The 24,369-nt window shown below is 50.0% G+C and overlaps 1 protein-coding gene across 1 annotated transcript; it reads left to right on the top strand.

The window, feature by feature from the left end:
- The first annotated feature begins 974 nt into the window (after positions 1-974).
- On the top strand, positions 975-23,763 carry Ifngr2 (interferon gamma receptor 2). The gene is made up of 7 exons (XM_057766063.1): positions 975-1,166; positions 9,198-9,330; positions 15,121-15,314; positions 18,282-18,424; positions 19,966-20,128; positions 21,431-21,585; positions 23,065-23,763. Exons 1-7 carry the CDS (start codon positions 1,097-1,099, stop codon positions 23,197-23,199), a joined length of 993 nt encoding a protein of 330 aa, XP_057622046.1. The 5' UTR covers positions 975-1,096; the 3' UTR covers positions 23,200-23,763.
- Positions 23,764-24,369: the final 606 nt, after the last annotated feature.

Here is a 24,369-nt window from a genome sequence, read left to right as displayed (position 1 = left end):
TTTCTTATAGAACCCCGGACTTTCAGCCCAGAGATGGCATCAACCACCATGGGTACCTCCCTACCACTAAATGATCCAGCTGGATCTCAGGGAGGCATTTGCTCAACTGAAGCTCCTTCCTCTCCGATAACTCTAGCTTGTGTGAAGTTGCCACACAAAACCAGCCAGTGCACAGGCCAACTTCAAGAGTTGCACACACAGAAAAGGAGGGTGTCTGGGCCCTTAGAGGAAGTGACCGGATCTGAAGTTCAAGGCCAACTCGCTGACAGCCCGTTAGAAGTCAGCCAGGGCTACCTGAGACCTTACTTATCTCAAAACACAATGAAAGGAGTGGGGAGGACCCAGGGGCTAAGTGCAGCTGATCCCGGGTGGGAGGACCCACGTCTTTGAATAGGTCTCCATCTTCCTCGCCCTTTTGCTGCCCCTTCCTTGTGGCTGAGCTGGAAGACGGAGGGAAGCGGTGCAAACTTCTCTACTAACAGGCTTGCCACTGAGAGGGCTCAGGTTGGGAGCCTCTGCTTGCCTCATTCGGGGTCACTTCCTCCTAAGCTTCACAGCATACAGGGCCAAACCCACAGATTCTGAAGCAAAGAGTCAAGTTCCTCTAGCTTTCCTTCCCCCTTCTCTGTGACACGATGTCCTAGCGGGTCCTCTCTACTATACCCCTAAGTAACTTTCTGCTAAAAAGGGTTCAAAGGTTAGCATGTACTTTGGGGCCATTAAAAAGAACGGAATTCAAAATAAATGGGCAGATCCTCAAATTTTGTGTAGCAGGAGTCTGGAAGCGGGGTAGGTGGGGCTTGGGTGTTCGCAGGCCCCCAGAAGGATGGTCCCGAAGGTCCCTGACTACGCCTGGAGGTCGGCTCGAGGCCCTGCTGCAGGGTACTAGGCTGGAAAGGGGGGTGCTGGGCTGGAGCGGGGGACCGTGGTTCCCGGGAACACCCGGGAAAGTCCCGCGGGCAGGGCGGAGGCGGCGCGCGGGCGGGGCTGGGCGGCTCTGCGGCCCGGCTGGGAAGAGGCGGGCGCTCGGCTCGCCATGGCCGCCGCGGTACCGGTCTGAGCGGCGTCCACCCCGCGGTCCCGGGCCGCCCGGGCCATGCGGCCTCCGCCGCTATGGCTGCTGTGGTTGCTGCTCTGTGGCCTCGGCGCCACTGCGCCTCCGCTAGGTAAGCGCTGCCCTGGACCCCGGCCCCCGACGACTCGGCGGGTGTTACGTCCACGCGTGGGTGACACCGGGAACTTGCACCGGGAGGGCGCAGGGTGGAGGGGTCCTGCAGCGGGTTCCGATCTGCGGGCGTCCGCGATCGGGCGGGGGACCGACCCCGAGGAGTCTGCGGGAGGGAGCCGCCGTGAGTGTATGGGGGATCTCGGGGAATTCCAGGCCTGGAGCTGGCCGAGGTCTCGGTCTCTGTTGGCTGCTGGGTGCCGGGGAGAGCAGCTGAAGGTGCAGGACCAACATTGGCTTTGGGCGGCCTATAAAATCCTGGTACTCAGTTTCTCGGAGTCTTATAAATGAGGAACAGAAATGTTCGTGTCCTCTGCAGTGTATGAGGACAGGGGATCTCGTTGAGCCTGACTTTGAATTCCAACTCTGCCCTATCCCACTCAGATAAACTCAACCTCCTGCCTCGGTCACTACCTCATTACATTTATGATCCAGGAATCAAAAATCAATGAAAGAAGACCTCATAGGGCTGGAGAGATGGCTCAGTGGTTAAGAGCACTGCTTGCTCTTCCAAAGGTCCTGAGTTCAATTCCCAGCAACCACATGGTGACTCAAAACACACACATACACACAGAAGACCTCACTGACCAAGACCATTCTGTGTAATTGTATATGCTCTGCTGGGTTCTTTCCCATGCAGAGATCATATCACAGCCCTAGTAGCTGGAGTCTACAGTGAGTGCATGGTGCATATCTGTGAAAAACACAAACAAACAAACAAAAAACCCCACAGATCTTAGGATGAGAAAGGAGGGTCCTGAGTTTCCGGGCCACTGTAGGCTACTCGCAGCCAGCTGTGCTTTTGTTGTTGTTTGTTTGTTTTTAATAATTTATTTAATTTTATTTTATGTGCATTGGTATGGGGGTGTCAGATCCCCTGGGAGTGGAGTCATAGACAGTTGTGAGCTGCTATGTGGGTGTTTGGAATTGAACTTGGGTCCTCTGGAAGAGCAGCCAGTGCTCTTAACCTCTCCAGTCCCCCCCCCTTTTTTTTTAACATTCCCTATCTTGCTCTTTGATTTGCCATTAGTTAAGTAATCTCAGGAATTAGGAAGCTCCCTCCCATTTGAAGGTAGCTCTTGGGGGGTCAGACCTCATTGCATCCCTGGGTCTTAAATTCCCTGTCTTCTAAGGGCAGAGATTCTCATAGAGGGATGCACCTTGGTTACATGGTTAACTTCTTCTCATGAGTCAGACAAATGGTTTAAACCCAGACTCTGATGTTCCCCAGTTTTGCCTTGAGCAGTCTCTGACTGCCCCTCCCTAGGTCTCCTTTGCAAGAGAGCCTGTGATTACCCAAGTTGTGTGTGATGGACAAGTGGCGGTGTGGACTGGGGCCACAGAGGGTGTCTGTGACTGTTTGTTACTCCTGTGCTGTGAGCTCAGAGGTTGATAGACATATTTAGAAGCTTTACAACTGACATCGTGGAACATTATCATTTTCTAATGATTAACTTTTATTGTATTCCATAAAAGTTTTGGTCTGTAGCTTCTTGACAACAAACTGGATCCTTAGGTCTTGTGAACGTGGGAGCCCTTTGTGCAAATCTCTTAGACTCTCATACGAGGATATTAACAAGTAACAATTTGAAATTTTCATACTTTTTTGTGAAAAAGACTTACTGGGACAGATATTAAAAACAAAAAATAAAAAACCCTACATATCAGGGATGGCTCACACCTTTACTCCCAGCACCCAGGAGGCAGAGGCAGGCGGGTGTCTGAGTTCAAAGCCAGCCTGGTCTACAGAGCGAGTTCCAGGACAGCCAGTGCTACACAGAGAAACCCTGTCTGGGAGCTTTTTAGTCACAATGCAAAGTGAAAATATTAAGGGTGATCCTGAAGCCAGCAGGAATTGGGAAGGAAGAGTCCCACACTGTTCCGTAGGTTACGGACGGCTTTCTTAATTGCTTTTTAACCATGTATGGGTGTTTTACCTGCATGTGTGTATGTGTACCACTGGAGTGGACGGTGCCTGTAGGCCAAAAGGGGGTGCCAGATCTCCCAGAACTGGAGTTATAAACAGTTGTGAGCTGCCAAGTAGGTGCTGGGATCCTGATAGAGTAGCAAGTAGCAACTTAAATGTTGAGCCATCTCTCCAGCCCCCAGAAACAAGGCTTTGAAAGGAAAGTTTATATATCAAGCTCTTCCAGTGAGTTCAAGGGTAGCATAAAAATATTGGACCCAAAACAGTCTGTGGTTGCTCGCCTTGCTTTGCTAATTGGCAGCCCTTTGCTGTAGATCAGAAAAAAAACAAAAACAAAAACAAACCAGACCAAAAAAAAAAAAATGACAGCACGAAACCCTTTAGTTTCTTAATCACCTGCCCTGAAGAATCGAGGCTTCCACTCATACTGTGGATTGCCTGCGCACGCGCGTGAATGCGCGCATGCGTGCGTGCGTGCGTGCATGCGTGTGTGTGTGTGTGTGTGTGTGTGTGTGTGTGTAGTGCTTGTGAGAGTATAAGGACTTCATTGCCATCGTCTCCAAGCTTGGAGGGATGTCTAGTGTCGTCTCTAACAGGCCTGGAGGAATGTCTAGTGTCTATGTTAACCACTGGCAAGGACAGTAAGTCCCAGACAACCTAAAAGCCATTGGAAAGGAATGGGCATTAGGGAGTCTCCTGTCCAGGTGCCCTCTCAGTCTCCAAGGGGAAACTGTCTACATTGTAGCTAGATAAATGATAATGTGGCTCCCTTTATTGAAGCAAGCTGCTAAGCTTTGTGTACATATTCTCTTTGTTTTCAACTGTTCTTTTGAAGTAGGTAATCTTCAAATTATCTGGGAGGCTGGGGGAGGGGAACCAACTAGACAAAACAAACAAAAAAACTTGCTCTTGGGGGTTTACTAAAAAGGGTAACTTCCTGGTTTTGTTATTGGCACATTTAAGGTGCTGGAGGTAAGATCGTGGTATTAGTCATGATTCACATGAGGCTGACCAGGAGGCAGAGAGAGCAGGACTAGAGCCAGGGAGTGGGTGTAACTTTCAAAAGCTGGTCTCTGGTGGCCTACTCCCCCTAGACAGCCCCTCATTACAGGTTACACAGCCCTGTGAGGGCACCACAGGCTGGAGCCCCCATACTCACAGCATGAGCCTGTGGGGCATCTCAACCCCACACAAACTTTCTTAGTGGTGCTGAGGAAGGCAACAGGATACAGCGCAGGGATGAAGGGGCTAGAGCCACAGAATCCTGCTAGTCCACACCTAAGCCTCAGCTTCCTTACAAATGATGAAGCTCCTCCCACAGAGCTGTCAGAGGATCATTAGTGAAAATGGAGCTAGAGAGATGGCTCAGCCCCGCTGTTAAGAGCACTTACTGCTCCTGCAGAGGACCGGGGTTCGGTTCCCAGCCCCTATGTCAGGTAGTTCACAGCCACCAGTTCCCTCCATGGGCACCTGCAAACACATGGTACACATAGCCACACACAGGCCCACTCACATACACATAAATAAAAATAATAAATCTTAAAAAAAATAAGTGAAAGGCAAGAGCAGACAGCAGTCTGTCATTATTTTAAAGATGTGATTATTTTCAGGTTTAAGATGTCATTTTTTGGACAGTGACATAGCTGCTTGCTGCCAAGTCTAGTGACTCAACTGTGACATCTAGGACCTACCCGGTAGCAGGAGAGCTAGCTTCCACAAGTTGTTCTCTCTCTCTCTCTTCCTCTCTCTCTCTCAGTCTCACATACATATTAATTAATTATTAAAAATGATTGGCTAATAATGAATAATTGAAAATGATGCTGTTTTTAAGATTTTAAGAACAGGCTGGTTTCTGGTCTCTGGTTCCCCATGCCTGCCTCTGCAGGTAGTGAGCTGGTTCCTGAGACACGCTTGCAGTGACCAGCAATAAGTGGCCTCAGGCTGGTACAATATTCAATGGCTCTGCCCTGTCACAGGCCAGATTAGTATGCCTTCTTACCCAAGTTGCCAGTGTCCTGTGAGTGTTAGGCTGCATGCGAAGTGGCAGGTCCTTAGACACAGGATTTTAGAACAGAGACGATTTGGGCATATCTGGTTATGTCCGGTATGATTTTGGCATATCTGGTTATGTCCGGTATGATTTTGGCATATCTGGTTATGTCCGGTATGATTTTGGCATATCTGGTTATGCCTGATATAATCACCTGGGAGACTGTTTCAGCAGAGTCTAGCCAGGGTAAGGGAACAAATTCTTCCACTTGCAGCTCCTAGGCCCATGACCTTTGCCCCCGAAACACCTGCTGCACTCTGACCTACAGAACTGTAAGATAATGTTTATTGTTTCATGCTGCCACCTTGCTGCTCATTTGCTGCAGCAACAATAGAAAACCAATGTGGTGCCCATGGGTGGGCACAGGGGCTTCAAAGACAGGGAGCTCCTACCTGGTAAGCACCCAGACCTGGGAGGGGGAGAAGAGCTCTACTCTGCCTTCCTTCTCCGTGTGCCCGTGACACCGTGGTAAGAAGAGATAAGTTGGGTGGAGCCCACTAGAGCATGCCCTCTGCACCGGGGTCACAGGTCCTTCCCGCCTGCCTCTCTGCCCCACCCCTGTGATGGGCCTGGGATCTAAACACTTGAGACTTCACATATACTTAAGAAGAGGTTAGCCAGGTGGGGATGCAGGCAGGGACGCAGGCGGGGACGCAGGCGGGGACGCAGCCACAGTGAGCTGCCAGTGGTAGTCTCTCTCACGTGCTGCCCATTAGGATGGACTGAAATCCCTCAACAGCCAAACTCAGTCAGATAGTTTGGTATAGTGACATAAACGTGACTAACACAGGTCTTGGAACCATCCAGAGAAGTCTCTCACCCAGAATCCTTAGCACCCTCACCCTGGCCTGTGAGATGGGACAAAACCGTGGGCTCAGACACAAAGCAAGCAAGGAAGAGAGAGTCTGGCCTGGCATGGCTTCCAAGTGGAAGGGCGCAACGCTCATTCCCACATCTTCTGTGTCTGTCGTTCCAGACCCCAGGAGAAAACACCCCCAAACCCAGCAACACCCCACCTTTTCAAAGTGCATGCTCCAGTGCTGAGGGGAGACTGACAGACTTGGGGGGCGCTGGTGGAACACACCTACACATCAAATGAACTCCCTCCTTCCTCGGGAGGGCCGGATTAAGAGTGCACTGTGAAGTCGGGCATGGTGGCACACACCTTCGATCCCAGCCCTGGGAGGCAGAGGGAGGCAGAGTTGAGCCCAGCCTGAGACAATGACAAAGAAGTCCAGGCGATCTAGTCTTAAAGTCTATGCCTCTGACCTCTCTGGTGTGAGGGACTCAGGTGGGAATTGCACCTTGGGCAGGTTTGCAAGTTGACATGTTCCGGGTGGTCACTGTGCTGAGGCCGTGACTGAGCAGACCAGGAGACTTGATGGAGAGGGAAGGGCAGAACTAGGTCCCAAGGACAGTGTGCTAAGTGTTTCCCAGGGGCAAACCGGGCTGGAGTGGAGAGGATGAAGTTCAAGGATGGGCCCTCCAGGCCGGGAAGAGGGCTGTTTGGTAAAGTGGCATATGATATGCGGATTAATCTCTGGCACTTCCTGGTGGAGTCCACAGTCCTTAGACTCATTTTCTTCAGTGACTATAACGAGATAAGGGTTTCCAAGATGGCCCTCGTGGAGACACAGCTGTGCTGGATGACCTTCCATACGCCTAGTCTGAAAACTCCCTCTTTCCCAGAGATTATCTTTTTGTTACTGGTTTTTGTTTTGTTTTGTTTTTTGAGTTTCTGGACATCAGATTCAGGGCTTTGGGCCTGCTAGGCAGATGCTGTACCATGAGCCCCGTCCCCCAGCCCTAACAAGTGTATAAAGCGAGGACCTGCCTGCTCCCAGCTGTAGGTGAGGCGTGGGCTTTTGCTGTAGATATGAGAGAGAATACAGCTAGAGACATCTGGAGAAGGCCAGAGCAGGGAGAGAAAGCAGTAAACATGGCCCTCAGATTGGACCAGGCTATGAGATGTGCAAGGAAGGGGGAGGGGGAGAAGGGAAGACGGCAGAGGAGCCCAGAAAATGCATGGATGGAATGGCAGGTTGTATAGGAATGAGGAGCTGGGGGAAGGGAAGCCCACCAGCCGGCTGGGTAGGGGTGGAGTGAGAAGAGCTGAGAGGAGCCACAGGTACTGAGTGAGCCTGGAGGCCAGCAGACACTTCCGTGTGCTAATAGGCACCACAGTTAGCCCTTGGTCCTGAGTTTCTTTTGAACCTGAGAGCACCTGTGTGGGCAGAGCAAGGTTCGCCATAGTTTGGGTCCCCTGGTGTTCCTTTTCTTAGATGGGTGTTTAGATTGGGAAGAGCCGGTCCCAGGCAGGCACCTGCAAATGTGTGAAGTGGTGAGGGGGAGGTATAGCAGGCAGGGTAATGGGCCCGTTTCAAACATCCTAGCAGAATGATGATAAACGATGCTTGTGATAAGATGATAAATGGGTTGTTTAAAGCTCTCGCATTTGGGGGTACAGCAGCGACAAACCCCGGTGCAGGCAGGCAAAGCGCGTCCCTGAGATTCCTCTCTGGGCGCCTGGCCTCGGTGAGCTGAACCGGTCTGTCCTCTGCCACGCTACTTCTCCTGGCTGGCTCTGGTGCACGTTCTCCTGCGGCCCGGCGTGAATGGGCAGCTGTGTTGAAAGAAGAGCTAGGCCGCGAGCAGCGGAGCTCGCAGAGGTGGAGGCACTTGACACTCCGTAACTAGACAGGGCTGCAACCCGGTGGCAGGCGGTGCGGTGTGCCGCGGCTTGCGCGGGGGTGGGTGGGGTGGGGGTGGGGAGCCGGGTCTGGAAGTGCTTTCGGAAAACATTGTGGTTTGAGTTTCCGGCTTTGAATTCTGGAGCGGTATGTTTTTCTTTCCACCTTCTGAATATTTCTCATTAATCTTTCTTGATCAGAGAAAGTGTTATGATCTCTTTAGAGAGAAGGTTCCAGCGTTCTCAGACTCTAGCCCCGCCTGCAGAGGGAGTATCTGTCTGACAGGATGGGTTGGAACTAGTTTGTCACCCCAGGAGGGGGAATCTGCTACCTCGAAGGAATGCATTATTTTGTTATCTGGGTCTCTCAAAAGCTGGGAGGAGAACTGAGAGCGCATCTCCTCATCTGTGGCATGGAACCTGGGATTTAGAAGCTGTCCCAGATCTCGGGGACGAGTGCTGAGGGGTCTCGGAGGAGCAGGTGATGTCGCGTGCCTTTGGCGGTCGCCTGCCTAATGTGGGGCCTCTGCATCTCCACATACATGCAGGGTCATCTTAGTACCCTGCCTGCGCCTGTTAGTTCCTCACCAACAGAATCTTTACCCAAGCTCTATGGGCCTGTAGGAAAATGGAAGCTTGGGCAGCCCAGAGTCAAGCGCAGTCACAAATGGTAGATCTCAGATCCCAGTGGAGCCAGGCTGTGGTTCCCACCCCTGCTCTACCAGCTGGAGCCCGCAGGTGAAGGGTGGCCTCAAGCACTTCTCCCACTGTCCCTAGTGTCCTCACCATCAGACCCAGAGGGTGTGCCAGGAGGACAGGCACCCCCGTTCCTGAACTGTGAAGAGGACTACTGAATAAATGCTTTGATGACATGCCCTGAAATGTTTTGTAACTGAGCATTCTCTTATGCAATCTTCCTCTTCTCTCCCTGCCCATTCCCCCTCTCATCTCTTGTTCACCTCTTCCTCCCTCTCCTTCCCTACCCGCCCTCATCCCCCTCCTAATTCCGTGTGCCCCATTCCCCCCCTCATTCCCTATCTGCCCCATCCCCCCTCATTCCCTATCTGCCCCATCCCCCCTCATTCCCTATCTGCCCCATCCCCCCTCATTCCCTATCTACCCCATCCCCCTCATTCCCTATCTGCCCCATCCCCCCTCATTCCCTATCTGCCCCATCCCCCTCATTCCCTATCTGCCCCATCCCCCCTCATTCCCTATCTGCCCCATCCCCCCTCATTCCCTATCTGCCCCATCCCCCCTCATTCCTTATCTGCCCCATCCCCCCTCATTTCCGGTTCCTCTCAAGACTCTATTTCCCAGCTTGCTGCTCCTCAGCACCTGAACCTTCACCTGTACAATGACGAGCAGATTCTGAGTTGGGCACCGTCACCCCCCACCAACGACACGAGACCAGTGGTTTACCAGGTGGAGTATAAATTGTAAGTTGGTGTTCTATGGGAATCCTTGCTAGGACCTGGTGGGGAGTCAGATGGAGCAGTGGAGTCAGCAGGACCGTGGGGAGACCTGTGCATGGCCAGTATTTCTCTCGTGCTTTTAAAAGCTCCAAGGATCGAGCTCTAACCTCCCACCCACCAGAGGTCCATTCAAGTGTGTCTGGCAGCCCGGCTGAGAACACTGGCTGCTGTGTACCCTCCCTTCCTGGTGAAAGTTAACCCCTTCACTCTCTTCACTGACTTCTGCCTAGGAAAAGGAAGGGGCGGCTTTCAGGTTTAAAAACCTCAAAGTCCAAATTCAGCCTACGAAGGAATTTACTCTGCAGACTACAATGAATTCTCGGTTTCTCACCTGGTTTTTCTGTTTTGAATGATGTATTGTTCTCGCCCTTTGTTCTGCCTCTCACCTCCTTTGCCTGTCTCTCCGTTGTTGGCTGGCACTTGCTGTGCGCCCTAAGAGCTGTGCACTGGGAGAGTGTGCTCAGTTGTAAGCCGATTGAAGATCATGGCGAAGTCACTGCACACGTACCACGTGAACAAACCTGTCTATATTTTGAGACAAGCATTCGTTTTGCTCATGTAGCACCAGAACTATAGATCCTCCTGCCTCAGCCTCCTGAGTAACTGAGATTCTAGTCCGATGCCACTGTACTCAGTCTGCTGAACTTTGTGGAAAATGTTTCTGTGTAACTTCATAGTCTAGAGTAGCTTGTTTGACACTTAAGTCGTGTGTGTGTGTGTGTGTAACCTCATAGTCTAGAGTAGCTTGTTTGACACTTAAGTCATGTGTGTCTGTGTGCATGTGTGTGTGTAACTTCATAGTCTAGAGTAGCTTGTTTGACTCTAAGTCATGTGTGTCTGTGTGCATGTATGTGTGTGTGTAACTTCATAGTCTAGAGTAGCTTGTTTGACACTTAAGTCATGTGTGTCTGTGTGCATGTGTGTGTGTAACTTCATAGTCCAGAGTAGCTTGTTTGACACTTAAGTCGTGTGTGTCTGTGTGCGTGTGTGTGTGTAGCTTCATAGTCTAGAATAGCTTGTTTGATTCTAAGTCGTGTGTACATGCATGTGCGTTGCCTGCGTGTGTGTGTGTGTGTGTTGGCATCTGGAGGCCAGAGAGCATGTCCAAGTGCCTTCCTTAATTCTGCTCCCCCCTTTTGTTGTTTTTTTTTTTTTTTTTTTTTTTTTTTTTTGGTTTTGGTTTTGGTTTTTCGAGACAGGGTTTCTCTGTGGCTTTGGAGCCTGTCCTGGAACTAGCTCCGTAGACCAGGCTGGTCTCGAACTCACAGAGATCCCCCTGCCTCTGCCTCCCAAGTGCTGGGATTAAAGGTGTGCGCCACCATCGCCCAGCCCTTTTGTGTTTTTTTGAGACAGGATTTCATTGTAGCTTTGGAGCCTGTCCTGGAACTAGCTCTTATAGACCAGGCTAGCTTCAAACTCACAAAGATCCGCCTGCCTCTGCCTCCCTTATTTTTGAGGCAGAGTCTCTCATTGAACCTGGAGCTCTCCCATTCAGCTAGATGGGCTGGCCAGGGATCTGCCTATGTCTGTGTCCGGCTCTCTTGCCCGCTGCACTGGCGGCTTACAGGTCCCGTTGGGTGCTCAGGTCTAAACCCACGTCTGTGAGCTGTCATTTAATGGTAGCCATTTCCCCAACCCCCATCCTTCCTTCTTTCTGATAAACATTTTGTAGCCTTTCATCAGGGGTTGAGGTTGGTTTTATTAAAAGGAAAAGAAGCATTTGGTCGCTTTTATGACAAAATCTACAGGAAACACAGTGGGGAATTGTAAAGTTTAAATAGTAGGTCACAGATAGCAGCCACCAAGCTGTATGACCCTAGTGTTTAATCCTTAAAAAGCGAGCAAACATTAGTAGCCAACGTTATAGAATCTGGAGGGATTTGCTGTATCAACAACAAAAGCATGCTGTCCTCCGCTGGTCTTCGAGGCCTGGTCACAGCTTGCTGCCGAGGCCTGGTCACAGCTTGCTGCCGGGCTCACGCTCACGGAGACCTGCCCTGCCGCCGCCCACTCAAAACGTTTGTTTATCTGAGTGCTCTAGCAGCGCATGCTCTCTGTAGGGCACGCAGAAGCACAGGGAGCATCATAGCCTGCTGGTCTCCACGCATAGTGAACATGCATACCCATACCTAGCCTGGGATGTGGGGACAGAGCTTCAGCTGTGTGGGCGGGGCCAGAGAAAACAAGGATAGCGAAGCATTAAAGCATTAAACAGACTTCTCCGGAGGAAGCGTCTACAGGCACTTCCGGTTCCCATCATGCCACTTCAGGCCCTCAGTCCTGAAAGCTAAGAGAGGGTCAGCTAGGGAGGAGTGTCTTGTGTAGGAAACAAGGAAGAGGGTGGTATTAAAGGCTTGAGGAGCGCAGACTCAGGGATGCCCTAAATGGTAGAAGTAGTTCTGACAGACATTTGCTTGTTGAGCACGGGGTACCTGTTCGAGTGCTTTTCTTATATCTCAGTCTTCCTCCTAAGTCCAGGAAGCAGATGCTATAATTGAGCCTTCCCCGAAAGAAAGAAAGAAAGAAAGAAAGAAAGAAAGAAAGAAAGAAAGAAAGAAAGAAAGAAAGAAAGAAAGAAAGAAAGAAAGAAAGAAAGAGATAGAGAGAGAGAGAAAGAAAAAATATATATACACGTGTATGCACACATATAAGCACGTATTTCTTATTATTTAATTTTTTGTGTGCACTGGGAAGGCACGGATGCCACAGCCCATGTGTGGAAGTCAGGACAGTTCGCCAGAGTTGGTTCTCCTCCTCCATGCGGATCCTGGGGAGTGGACTCAAGCTAACAGACTTGGCAGCAAGCACCTTCCCCCACCAAGCTGTCTCTGGCCTTTTGAGATAAGGAGACTGAGGAACTGAGAATTTAGGTGGGCGGTGGCAGTGCACGCCTTTAGTCCAGCACACGGGTGGTTGAGGCAGGTGGATCTCGGAGTTTCAGGACAGCCAGCGCCATACAGAGAAACCCTGTCTTGGAAAAAAAAAAAACAAAAAAGAAAGAAAGAAAATAGATACTAGAATTTGATACAGGAAATTTGTATCCTGGTGCTAAGCATTAAATTGCAATGTAATGCACATTTTCATAAAAACCGTTGCTAAAAAAAAAAGATTTTTTAAGGGCTGGCAAAATGGCTGAGCTGCTAAACACTTGCTGCTAGGTTTGATACCCCAGGACCCACTAAGGCTACTGCAAGGTCTTCTGACTGCCACACGTGTGTCCACACATCAGACACTGGTAAATAAATAAATACATGCGAAATTTTAAAATAATAGTTAAAAAACAAGTTTCCTAGCCAGGCACGGTGACATGTAACTGCAATGCTCACACTTGGAAGCAGATGGATTGCACGCTTCAAGTCAGCCTGGGTTTCACAGCAACACTGTGTCTCAAACAAAACAAATCAATTAAATAAAGGGCAGATGCAAAGCATGTCTTCTGGGCTGTTAAGGCTGGTAGAGCGTATGTCTCACTTACATGAGGCCCAGGGCTTGAAGCTGCCCCCGTCTTATTTCTGTTGGTGTGATAAAAATACCCTGACTAAAGGACCTTCGTGAAATAGGTTTATTGTAGTTCAGCGGTACTGTCTGTCACAGCGGCGGAGGGGGGCGGCATGCACATCACATCCACAGTCAGGAGCAGAGGGATGGATGCTCACTGCTGGTACTTGCCTCACACCTCCATCTTACACGTTCAGGACCAAATGGAGCGGTGCTGCCCGCAGTGTGCTGCCCACAGTGTGCTGGACAATCCTCACAGTCACGTGCACAGGCCAGCCTGATACAGACAGTGCCCTTGTTGAGACTTCCCAGGAAAGTCTAGACTGCCAGGTTGTCGATTAAAATTAGCCATCACAGATGCCCCGCATGCTCACACATGAAACGCTAGGCAATTTCTGAGACTGAAGTCCAAGATGGGTCAGAGCCCAGAAGCCAGAGTGAATCATCTGGCTAGTAAAGCTCAGGCCGATTTGATGGGGTCTGGTGAGGACTGGCGTACTTGAGGGTGTGTTAGGTTCATTAGTCACGTAAATGAAACAAAATCGTCTCGTTACCTCATTGTTACCTTCCCCGCGGAAAGGGGTTCCTTCCCTCAGCGCTCCTATCCCGCCCCCCATTAGTCTCTCTTCCAAGAAACATTTTTTAAAAGTTGTTCTGAGATGGGGACAAGGTTAGAAGACCGTGGGTGGCGGGGGGAGAGCAGGAGGAGTGCCTCATCCCTGGTGAGTCAGGGAATGTGAGATATGGCAGAATGGGATTGGCAGACTGGAGGCTAGAAAGTGCTTGTTCTGAGGAGGGGGGTTCCTGTTGTTCACGGTCCTTCTCTTCCTCGGCTCTGAAGCCCTGGATTGGATACTATGCATACATGACGAGAAGCTCCCTTGGGAACCCTGGTCAGACATTTCAAAATGGCAGACGTATAGACAACAACATGCCTACCAGCTCACGGACGTATAGACAAAATGTGTTCCCCCATATAAAGGGACCTTTTCTTTTCCTTTCTCCTTTTTTCTTGCTTCTTCCTCCCCCTCCTCGTCCTACTTTTGAAGACAGGGGCTCCCTGTGTGTTGCAGACTGGTCTGAAACTCATGTAACCCAGGCTGACCGCAAGTTCATAATCCATGTGTCATGGCCTCTAGAAAACTAGAATTCCTGCCAGGTGGTGGTGGCACACGCCTTTAATCCCAGCACTCAAGTGACCAAGGCAGGCGGATCTCTGTGAGTTCAAGGTCTACAGAGCAATTTCCAGGACAGGCCCAAAGCTATAGAGAAACTCTATCTCGAAAAACAAAACAAAATACAAAAAAGGAAGGAAGAAAAGAAAAGAGAAACTAGAACTCCTGGGGTGTGCCAATATACCAGGCTTCAGTGGGGGCTTGGGGTTGGGGGAGAAATGAAGAACTGATACATGGACCAGAGAGATATCTTAAGGAAAGGGCATTCACTGCCAAGCCTGAGAACCTGGGTTCAAGTCCCTGGGACCCACACAGTGAAACTGAGACCTGTTCCACACATGTTGTCCTCTGACTTCCATGTGTGCTCTGGTACACATACACACAGAAATAGATGTAAAATATAAAGAACTTATACATGGGGCTAGAGAGATAGCTCGGTGGTTAAGAGTGCGTACCTTCATTTCCTAACACCCAAATGGCGGCTCACAACTGGCCATAACTCCAGTTCCAGGGGATCCAATGCCCTTTTCTGTCCCTCCTCGGGCACCTGGATGCAGACAGAATACATGAACGCTCAAAAGCACATACACATTCACATAAAAATAAAACAAATTAAAAAAAAAACAAAGCTAAAAAAGATACATTCTATAGCGTGAATAGGCCCGTCATGGGTAGCCATATGGTATGAATGGTTCCATTCAGAATGAGGGAACCTATTGAAACAGAAAGTACATCAGTTGTTGCCTGTGACTGGGGCACCAGGTTGAGGAAAAATGGAGAATTCTTATCAATGGATACCAGGTGGGGTGTTTTTTTGTTTTTGTTTTTGTTTTGTTGTTGTTGTTGGTGGTGGTGGTGGTGGTGGTGTGGGGGATAGCAACATATTTTAAAAATTGGCCATAGTGGTAGCTGACTACCCTAAAACCATTGTGTTGAGTACATCTAAGTAGGGACGGCATAGGAACTAATCCTTGGTAAACAGTATACTTGACTTATGCCAAAAGGAGAAACAATTGCAGCTATTTTGCGGAAAACAATGTTTCTGAAGAACGATGAATTGAAATCTTGTTTTCTTTCCCAGCATTTCTGGTTCTTGGAATAAGGTCAAGGACGTGAATTGTACGGACATCACAGAAACGAAGTGTGACTTCACAAGAGGTGGCGGCTTGAACAGTTTCTCAGGTTCACGCCAAGTTTACTTGCGAGTTCGAGCCAAGCAAGGAAGCCTCACTTCTGAGTGGGTCACCTCGAGCCACTTCGAGCACTATTGCAATGGTGAGAGGACTGGGGGAGACACCTTACAGGGGCCAGAGTGATGCTCCTGCAGAGGACCAGAGTGCAGCTTTGTTTTGTCTTTTAATTGGTCTTTCGAGACAGGGTTTCTCTGTAGCTTTGGAGCCTGTCCTGGAACTGGCTCTTGTAGACCAGGCTGGCCTTGAACTCACAGAGATCCGCCTGCCTCTGCCTCCTGAGTGCTGGGATTAAAGGCGTGCGCCACCACTGCCCGGCTAGAGTTCAGTTTCTAAGGAGATGCTCCTGCAGAGGACCGGAGTTCAGTTTCTAGCACCCACATTGGAGAACTCACAACTGCCTTAAACTCCAGCTCCAGGGCATCTAGCACCCTTTTCTGGCCTCCTTGGGCACCCATGCACCTACACAAGAATAAAAAAAAGGGGGGGGGAATTTAAATGAATATATCTTTAAAAAGAAATGCTCTATGGTGCCCAGGTTTTCTTTTCATGCCTCTTCAGTGAACAATGTTGAACCTGCTCTAGGCCTTGGTCCTGGCCCTCATCCTAAATAAGTGGAAGGCAAATGGGTAGGGTCATGAGAGACTGCTGGCCCTGGAGGCTGATGCTAAAGGAAGGTGATTTGCCGCACCAGGCTCCAAATTGACCTGCCTCCTGGCTATTGTAAATACTGTGTTACTGGGAGGCAGCTGCACCCCTTTTTTGTTCTTTTTGCTGTGGTTCTGGAGAGCAGGGACCTGATGCCTGCTGGACAGGTGCTGAAAGACAGTCCCCACCCACCCTGCTGAGGAGGCACCTGCCTGTGTGTGTCGGTTCTCGTCACCCTTCCTGATCCAGCACACTGACTTTATGAGAGAAAGATTTTCACTCAGACCTGAACAGGGCCTCTCACGTGAGGCGTCCGTGAATGTTGAACTGCAGAATGAAGCAGTGCATCTCGGGTACTCAGGTTCTGTGTCCGCCACGGTTCAGCCATGTCCGAAGCTTCCTCAGTCTGTGCTGGTTCACACACAAAGAGGCTCACTTGTATCCTAACAAGTAAATCCAGGCTCAGTGGCTAAAGCTCTTGCCACACAAGCGTGAGGACCAGAGTTCAGATCCTAACACACCTATACAGTCACCAAGGGCATGGGTCCCGCCTCTGCTTGTAATTCCAGCCTCTGAAGGTGGAGGTGGGATCCCCAGGTGGGGTCCTCAGAGGAAGCTAACAGTGAAGAAGGGGTGATCAAGCATGAGTCCTGCTATCAACTTTCTGCTGCCACAGGCACGAACACACAGCCATATGTGATACTTACACACTTGAGTGTACACACACATGCGCGCATGCACACACACACACGAAATCCAGGTATAAGACAATTAGCTATGTGACCACTGTCTAGATAGTTGATGCTGTATTAAACAGAGTTATTTATTTGGGCTAGCTTTTTTAAAAAATATTTATTTACTTATTTATTATGTATACAATATTATGTCTACATGTATGCCTGCAGGCCAGAAGAGGGCACCAGACCTCATTACAGATGGTTGTCAGCCACCATGTGGTTGGTGGGTATTGAACTCAGGACCTTTGGAAGAGCAGGCAATGCTCTTAACCACTGAGCCATCTCTCCAGCCCTTGGAGAGAAGGGCTGACAATAAAGCCCAGCTTTTTATTGTTGTTTTGTTCTTTTGGTTTTCAAGACAGGGTTTCTCTGTGTAACTGCCTTGGCCATTTTGGAACTCACACCGTAGACAAGGCTGGTCTGACCAGGCTGGCCTTGAACTCAGAGATCCACCTGCTTCTGCCTTCTGAGTGCTAGGACTAAAGGCGTGTGTCACCACTGTCCAGCTGGGCTAGGTTTTTTTTTTTAAAGATCCTGGGTAGCATGGCATATTTTATTGCTACTACCATTACAACACAAAAATATAATAAAAAAATTTAAATGAAAATAAGTAAATAAATTCAACTAACTAAATAAAAATTCCCTCCAAAAAATCCAGAACCATTAAACTGTCAGTTTATTAAAAAGTGACCTGGGATAAGGGTGGCGCACGCCTTTAATCCCAGCACTTGGGAGGCAGAGGCAGGTGGATCTCTGGGTTCTGGGCCAGCCTGGTCTATATAATGAGTTCCAGGATAGCCAGGGCTGCACAAAGAAACCCTCTCTCAAAAACCAACAGTAAAAGAGAACCCAATGATATAGCAATGTCATACTACACCCATACTCAATCTTTTTTGCTTACACACGTACACACGAACACTATAGACTAGGATCTTCATGCGATAATCCTTTTTACTTACACACGCACACGAACACTATAGACTAGGATCTTCATGGGTGGGGGAGAGAACATACATGCTTTTTCTTTCTGAGTTTGGGTCCTTCACTTAGTGTTGTGCTTTCCAGATCCACCCGTTTCTCTGCAGACTTCAAGTCTTACACAGCTTTTCCCACTCTGGTTGAAACTTGACCTCTGACTTAACTTTCTGTCCTATTTGGGATTCTGATGCCAGCCATGATTCTGGAAGCTTTGCTTACTCTCAAATGACTTCCTGCTGAGAGTCAGCACCTCAGCTGCCGTCATCCTGAAGGACTGTGCAAGGCCACAGCCCTGAGATGTGTTGTGTGCAGATTCTTGTAGCTTGGCCTCTCCCTCCCTAGTGGGAGCCAGGAAATGACTTCTGTGTGGTACTAACAGAAGCAGCTCAGAGGGCGTCAGTGGGGGTAAATCCTGCACCTGCCAGAGGCTGATTTGGTGCTACATGTGGGATCACAGAGGTGTTCCTTTCACTTGGATGTTGGCTTCTCAGTAAACAGCACATTCAGAGCAGGCACTCAAATGAGTGCAAGCCATTGCTTATCTAAGTATAAACGTGTGTGTACACACACATACAGAAGTAGATCATGCAGACTGTAGATACACAGTATGCACATACATGGTCTATATGGGTATGGATATCAAGTGTATGTCATTCATGTGAGCTTTTTTGTTTGTAATTCTATTTCAGTTACTGTTGGGCCTCCAAAAAACATCTCGGTGACCCCAGGAAAAGGCTCCCTCATCATCCACTTCTCCCCTCCCTTTGATGTGACAGCAGACGTAACTTTCGAGTATCATGTCCATTACTGGGAAAAAGCAGGAACCCAACAGGCAAGAACTTTTCTCCTTTGTCTAGGGTTTCTTTTCTTTGGAGTTTCTGACTCAGAAGAAAGACCAGGGCCCCCTGTGTCTCCTGGAGCTTGACCCTGAGCCCGTTTTAATCCTCCTTGCTGTATACGGAGTCCTTCTCTCTGAGGGTCTGACCCATCTTTGGTGTCATGCGTTCCTGCTGTCTGGTTCCATTTTAGGCTTTGCTGGTTCCTTGACTATAATGGGTTAGCTGTGTCTGGACTCTGGGGAGGTACAGTGACCTGTTTCCCTCCAAACCAGTTAGATAGTTAGGGCTTGCAGATGGTCAGAGATTTGTGATGTCATTTCAGTTACGGTAAGGCCACAAAAACCATGGAGCAATCCCAGGACAAGGCCTCCTTGGCATCAGGCTCTCTTCCCCCTTGACGGGACCACTTTTGGCATGGACTACATGATCTGCAATGTCATGCAAGTGGTTTGAATGGTTTGCAGAAAGGCCCCATGCGTGACGAGGCGGGGATCACCTGGAAGGAGAAAGAACATCCAGGGACTAATGCTTCCACCATGGGACATCATCGCGGATGAGAGGGCACACATGAGGCATTGTAGATGCTTTGATCAGTGTAAGCCGCGAGACAGATGTGGTCAAAAAGAAGGTTGACAGGGACATCAGATCCAAGGGACCTTGTCAGCCTGAGACCATTGGGTCCAGCTATCTCCTGAGGACATAAATACCCATGGTCACTTTGGCCAGAACTATAAAGGGATCAGCAAGTTTTACTTCAAACCAGAGGCTGTTCTGGAATTAAAGGGAAAACATGGTAGAATGTTTTTTCTCTGTTAAGACACAGATGTCTATTTTATTGTTGAGGGTGTGTGTGCACATGTGTGTGCGTGCACAGGTATACCTATCCACGCTTATGTGCGCGAAGGACAGGGGTCAATGTCAAGTGACCTCTTCTGTTGTCTGTTCTGTTGTTCTCCACCTTATTTTGTTTTTGAGACAGGGTCTCTCTTTGCACCTGGAGTTCACCATTCAGTGACTGGATGGCCACCGGGCTCCAAGGATCCGCCTGTCTCTGCTCCCCCAGTTCTGGGGATACAGCCGAATTCAGCACGCATGATTTTTACATGGGTGGTGATGATCTGAACTCTGCTGCATGTTACTGATTGCACAGCAAACATTGTGCCCACCAAAGCATCACCCAGCCTAATGTATTATTTTCTAGAAGAAGTGTGTGTGTGTGTGTGTGTGTGTGTGTGTGTGTGTGTGTGTGTGTGGAGAGGCAGCTGTGGGTGCTGGGAACTGAACTCTTACTTCTTTGGTTGTGAGCCTAGCCTTTAACGGCTGAACCATCTCTCTAGCCCAGAGAATTCTTACCCTAGAAATTAGAATTTGTTAAGTTCTGGTTGCTGCACAAGGCTGACGAGAGCTTCCAGCCCTGCGGTCTTGTTCCCAGTCGGCCGTGCTCGCTGTGCATTTGAGGAGATACTAGAAAAGCTAGCAGCCACTGGCCCTTGCTGGCTGGCTCACCTGTGTGGCCGTGATGCTGTCTACCCAGGTGAGCGGCCCCTTCAAGAAGAACTCCATTGTGTTGGATGATTTGAAGTCGTTTAGAGTTTACTGTTTACAAATTGAGACGCAGCTGATTGTTGAAAACAGAAGTAACTGTCGACCTAAGTCTTCGTTCAGCAACGTATCTTGCCATGAAACAACAGCAAAGGGTAAGGCATCCCTTCATTTATCTGTCATGTGTTGTGTGGAGCGGTTGTGAAAATATTTCTCCTGAAACGGTGAAGACGGGCAGGCTGCGGGGCTGCAGGCGGGCAGGCTACGCGGGGCTGCAGGAGGGCAGGCTGCGGGGCTGCAGGCGGGCAGGCTACGCGGGGCTGCAGGCGGGCAGGCTACGCGGGGCGGCAGGCGGGCAGGCTGCGGGGCTGCAGGCGGGCAGGCTGCGCGGGGCTGCAGGAGGGCAGGCTGCGGGGCTGCAGGAGGGCAGGCTGCGGGGCTGCAGGCGGGCAGGCTACGCGGGGCTGCAGGCGGGCAGGCTGCGCGGGGCTGCAGGCGGGCAGGCTGCGCGGGGCTGCAGGCGGGCAGGCTGAGCGGGGCTGCAGGCGGGCAGGCTACGCGGGGCTGCAGGCGGGCAGGCTGCGCGGGGCTGCAGGAGGGCAGGCTGCGGGGCTGCAGGAGGGCAGGCTACGCGGGGCTGCAGGCGGGCAGGCTGCGGGGCTGCAGGCGGGCAGGCTGCGGGGCTGCAGGCGGGCAGGCTGCGGGGCTGCAGGAGGGCAGGCTGCGGGGCTGCAGGCGGGCAGGCTGCGCAGGGTGGCAGGAGTAGCAGGCGGTAGGAGCAGAGAGATCCAAAAGTGCTTACCTGGAAGTCTGATCGTGTGACTAGGCTGAGTAACCTCCACAACACCCAGGACCCAGAAGTATGTCTGATTTGAGGTTTTCTTGTTTCAGATTTTGGGATATTTGCATATACATAATGAAGAGTCTTAGGAATGAGTCCTAAGTCTGAACACAAAATTCCCTTATGTTTCATAGATACCTTATATAGCCTGAAGGAGGTTTTATATGATATTTTGAGTGCGCTGGTGTTTTTATTTTTATTGGGAATTTTTATTGCATTTGTTTGTGTGTGTGTGTGTGTGTGTGTGTCCAGCTGAGCGGAGGTCAGAGGGCAGCTCTCCTATCACCACATTGGTCTCCAGGGGAGGGACCAGTGACTTTACTTACTGAGCCATCCCACTGCCCCGCGTGCACTCATGCGTGAACTGTGAGCCATCACGTGAACCTGGGTGAGGAGCTTTCCACGTGTGATATCATGACAGGGCAGGTTTCTATTTTGAAATAGAATTTTTTAGACTTCACATTTTCAGATTGAAATTATTAAGTGCATAGGGCAAGGGCAGGAGAGGGGTTCCTGTCGGTTTTACTGGGACATGAACATGGCACATGGCAAGCAGTGTCAGGTGGCCCACGCACTGCAGTTCGCCCTGCTCACATTTATGTCTTTTTTTTTTTAGCCTACACCATCCTGCAAGTCATCCTGATCCCCCTGGGCATCTTTCTGTCGCTGCTGGTGCTCACAGGGGCCTGCTTCTTCCTGTTCCTCAAATACCAGAGCCGGGTGAAGTACTGGTTTCAAGCTCCCCCAAACATCCCGGAACAAATCAAGGAGGTGAGTGTGCAGATTGGCAGCAGGGGACCCAGCAGGGCTCGGGCGCCCAAGCGCAGAGACTCGATTTTCAGTTGGTGGAGCTGAAAGCTGGGCAGGGTGGCACACATCTGAGCCAGCACCCACGCAGTAGGAGGCACTGACTCCCGAAAGTTGGCCTCTGCTCTCCATAGGTGAACACTGGTCCACGCACATAAATCCGCACAATAAAGATGTGATACAATGAATGTCGGGTAACATCCAAGTCCATATGAGCACGTGGCACCGTGGAGATGGGCTTAAAGGCTCCTTGCTCGACACTGTCAGAGAGTAGGTCCTGATGGCCCCTGGGGTTTTATTGGGCTCCTCCTGCCTCTCAGGTCCAACCCTCAGAGGAGCTGAGTCTGGGTTCACCCCAGCTGTTTCTCTGGGGCAGGAATCTAAGGTTTCGATGCACTCTTTTGGGAAAGAATGAAAAACTGCCAAAGGTCACTGATGTTCCCTGGGAACAGAGAATGGTTTTGCTTCTGTCTGGGGTGTCACAGGCGAGTGTGGCCCCGTTCCTCTTTCTGTTGGCCCTTAGCATTTGGTGTCTCTTTCAGCACTTCTAAGGGCTGCAGGCAGAGCCTGAGAAACAGGGAGAGTCTATAGCCAAGGACCAAAGGGAAAGTTGAGGGCTGTGAGACCTCTCTTCCTGTAGAACCCCCACGCCACCCCAGCGTACCCCAGAGCTGTGTGCAAGTGGAAGCAGGGGCTCCCAGGGCGCTTAGGGATGTTCCCTGCTCTGCCCTGTCACAGCTGAATGACAGCTGAAGGTTACGTTTTCTGTTTTAGCGGGTGGGTGAGAAATGCATGCTGGGTATAAAAGTCGGAGGACAGTCTTCAGGAGCTGGTTCTCTTCTTTCATCATGGAGGTCCTGGGGATCAAACGCAGGTGGCCAGGCTTAGCAGCAAGCACCCTTACCTAAGGGGTCATCTCCCCATCAAATGTTACATTTCTGAAATGTTTTAAAGTCTATCATCCACAAAGTGTACACTGAGGACATCCAGAAGTCCTACTTTTTCTGAGTTCCACCCTTCACAGTTATCGTCAAATGAATATGTTGGCCCTAATTTTCACATGGTTTGATTTGGTTTTAGTTTTTTACAATTCTGGGAATGGAACCTAGGCCCCTGAAATTGCTATACAGAGCTACACCCCAGGCCTGCCTCTGGAGCCCCATTACAGTTATTACTGAGATGAGGGGTAAAGACAGGTGCATGCTGGGAATCAGGGCTGGGCGTGTGCCAGGGCAGACTGTGTGCTTACCGTGTACCAGGCCCTGGGCTTGACCCCAGGCATCACCATAGTAACAACAATATTGTCGGTGGTGGTATGCATTGGTTGACGACATACAGTTACACGGGAATATCATGTAGCTGACTCTACCAACTGCAAGTAGAGACGCGGAGGCTTGGCTGATGAAACTGTTTGTAACCGTTTTGTTTTGTAACCTTTCCTAGTATTTAAAGGACCCAGAGCAACCCATCTTAGAAGTCTTGGACAAGGACAGTTCCCCAAAGGATGATGCCTGGGACTCTGTGTCCGTCATCTCCTCTCTAGAAAAGGAGCAAGGTCGTGTGCTCCAAACACTATGAGCCAAGGCACCAGTCCCTGCTTGCCCAGGACGACCATGTGGGATGCTGCTGCCATTCTGCCCGGACTCTGCAGAGACCACAGCGCTCCCACAGACTTCTGCCTCAGGAAGGCCTTTCAGGGGGAAGATGGTGGACTCTTGATTCTTTATGAGTTTTCTGAATCATATGAGTTTTTAGATAGTATCTAAAAGGATTCCACAGAAAAATAACTCAGGGAAAAAAACCGTTTCTCTTAAACACTAAAAAGGCATACAGTCATTTACTGGCAGCAGGGCTGCCAACTTCTGATGCTCTCTTTGCTGTTCGCTGCCCTGGCTGCCGAGAGACTGAGCATGAGTTGTCCCAGCCATTTCTGCCTGTCACAAAGAGGGGCCCTTGGTGTCCACGTCAAGTGTAATGGTCTAAATATGGTTATTGCTAGGCCAGTGTTTGCCCAGCATGGACATGGCCTACCCCACACCTCACACATGTAGAGATGATAAATTCTGTAAATAGAGTCCTGATAATTTAAGTTAGGATTTTTAAGGCTAGAAATAAAGGATTGTATATTGAACTTTGTAAAAAGTCTATGTGAGTTTTTCTTCTTCATCCTCCTCCACTTTACCTTCGTTGCTTTGGCTGTTTTTCTACAAAGTTTTGATTTTTGAGAAGTTTTAGCCAGGCATGGTGGCACACGTCTTTCATCCCAGGGCCCAGGAGGCAGAGTCAGGCAAATCTCTGTTGAGTTTGAGGCCAGCCTGATCTACATGATAAATTCCAGGACATCCAGGGCTATACAGAGACCCTGTGTCAGAACAAAATCCATTTGAATCTAAAACTTGGGTTTTCTTAAGTTACATCCAGTAGAGTTGATAAGCCCTCGGGAGACTCCAGCAAGGAAGAAGTCACCTCCTAATTCTTCAGAGTCTGAGGGTATTTCCAGAGGGGCCACCAACATGCCGGTCATATGAGTCACACTGTACGAACCCAGGAAAGGGAGATGGCCACCAACCATGCCTCCCACGAGCACACGAGCTGACGGCCACTCTTGCTCGGCTTCCACCAACCACGAGCACACATGAGCTGACAGCCACTCTCGCTCGGCTTCCACAAACCATGCCACCCACGAGCACAGACGAGCTGACTGCCAGTCTTGCTTGGCTTCCACCACCCACGAGCACAGACGAGCTG

The sequence above is a fragment of the Chionomys nivalis genome, chromosome 3, assembly GCF_950005125.1.
Source record: "Chionomys nivalis chromosome 3, mChiNiv1.1, whole genome shotgun sequence".
In the NCBI taxonomy this organism is placed as follows: Eukaryota; Metazoa; Chordata; class Mammalia; order Rodentia; family Cricetidae; genus Chionomys; species Chionomys nivalis.
The sequence above is the reverse complement of the archived record's forward strand: the minus strand, read 5'-3'. Positions and strand labels throughout refer to the sequence as shown.

What these genes read in the sequence shown, in the direction of transcription:
- Ifngr2 (XM_057766063.1), top strand. Translation starts at nt 1,097, where the DNA reads ATGCGGCCTCCGCCGCTATGGCTGCTGTGGTTGCTGCTCTGTGGCCTC. An exon ending in CTTCGAGCACTATTGCAATG is followed by an intron (nt 15,315 to 18,281) that starts GTGAGAGGACTG and finishes ATTCTATTTCAG; the next exon opens with TTACTGTTGGGCCTCCAAAA. An exon ending in TCCCGGAACAAATCAAGGAG is followed by an intron (nt 21,586 to 23,064) that starts GTGAGTGTGCAG and finishes AACCTTTCCTAG; the next exon opens with TATTTAAAGGACCCAGAGCA.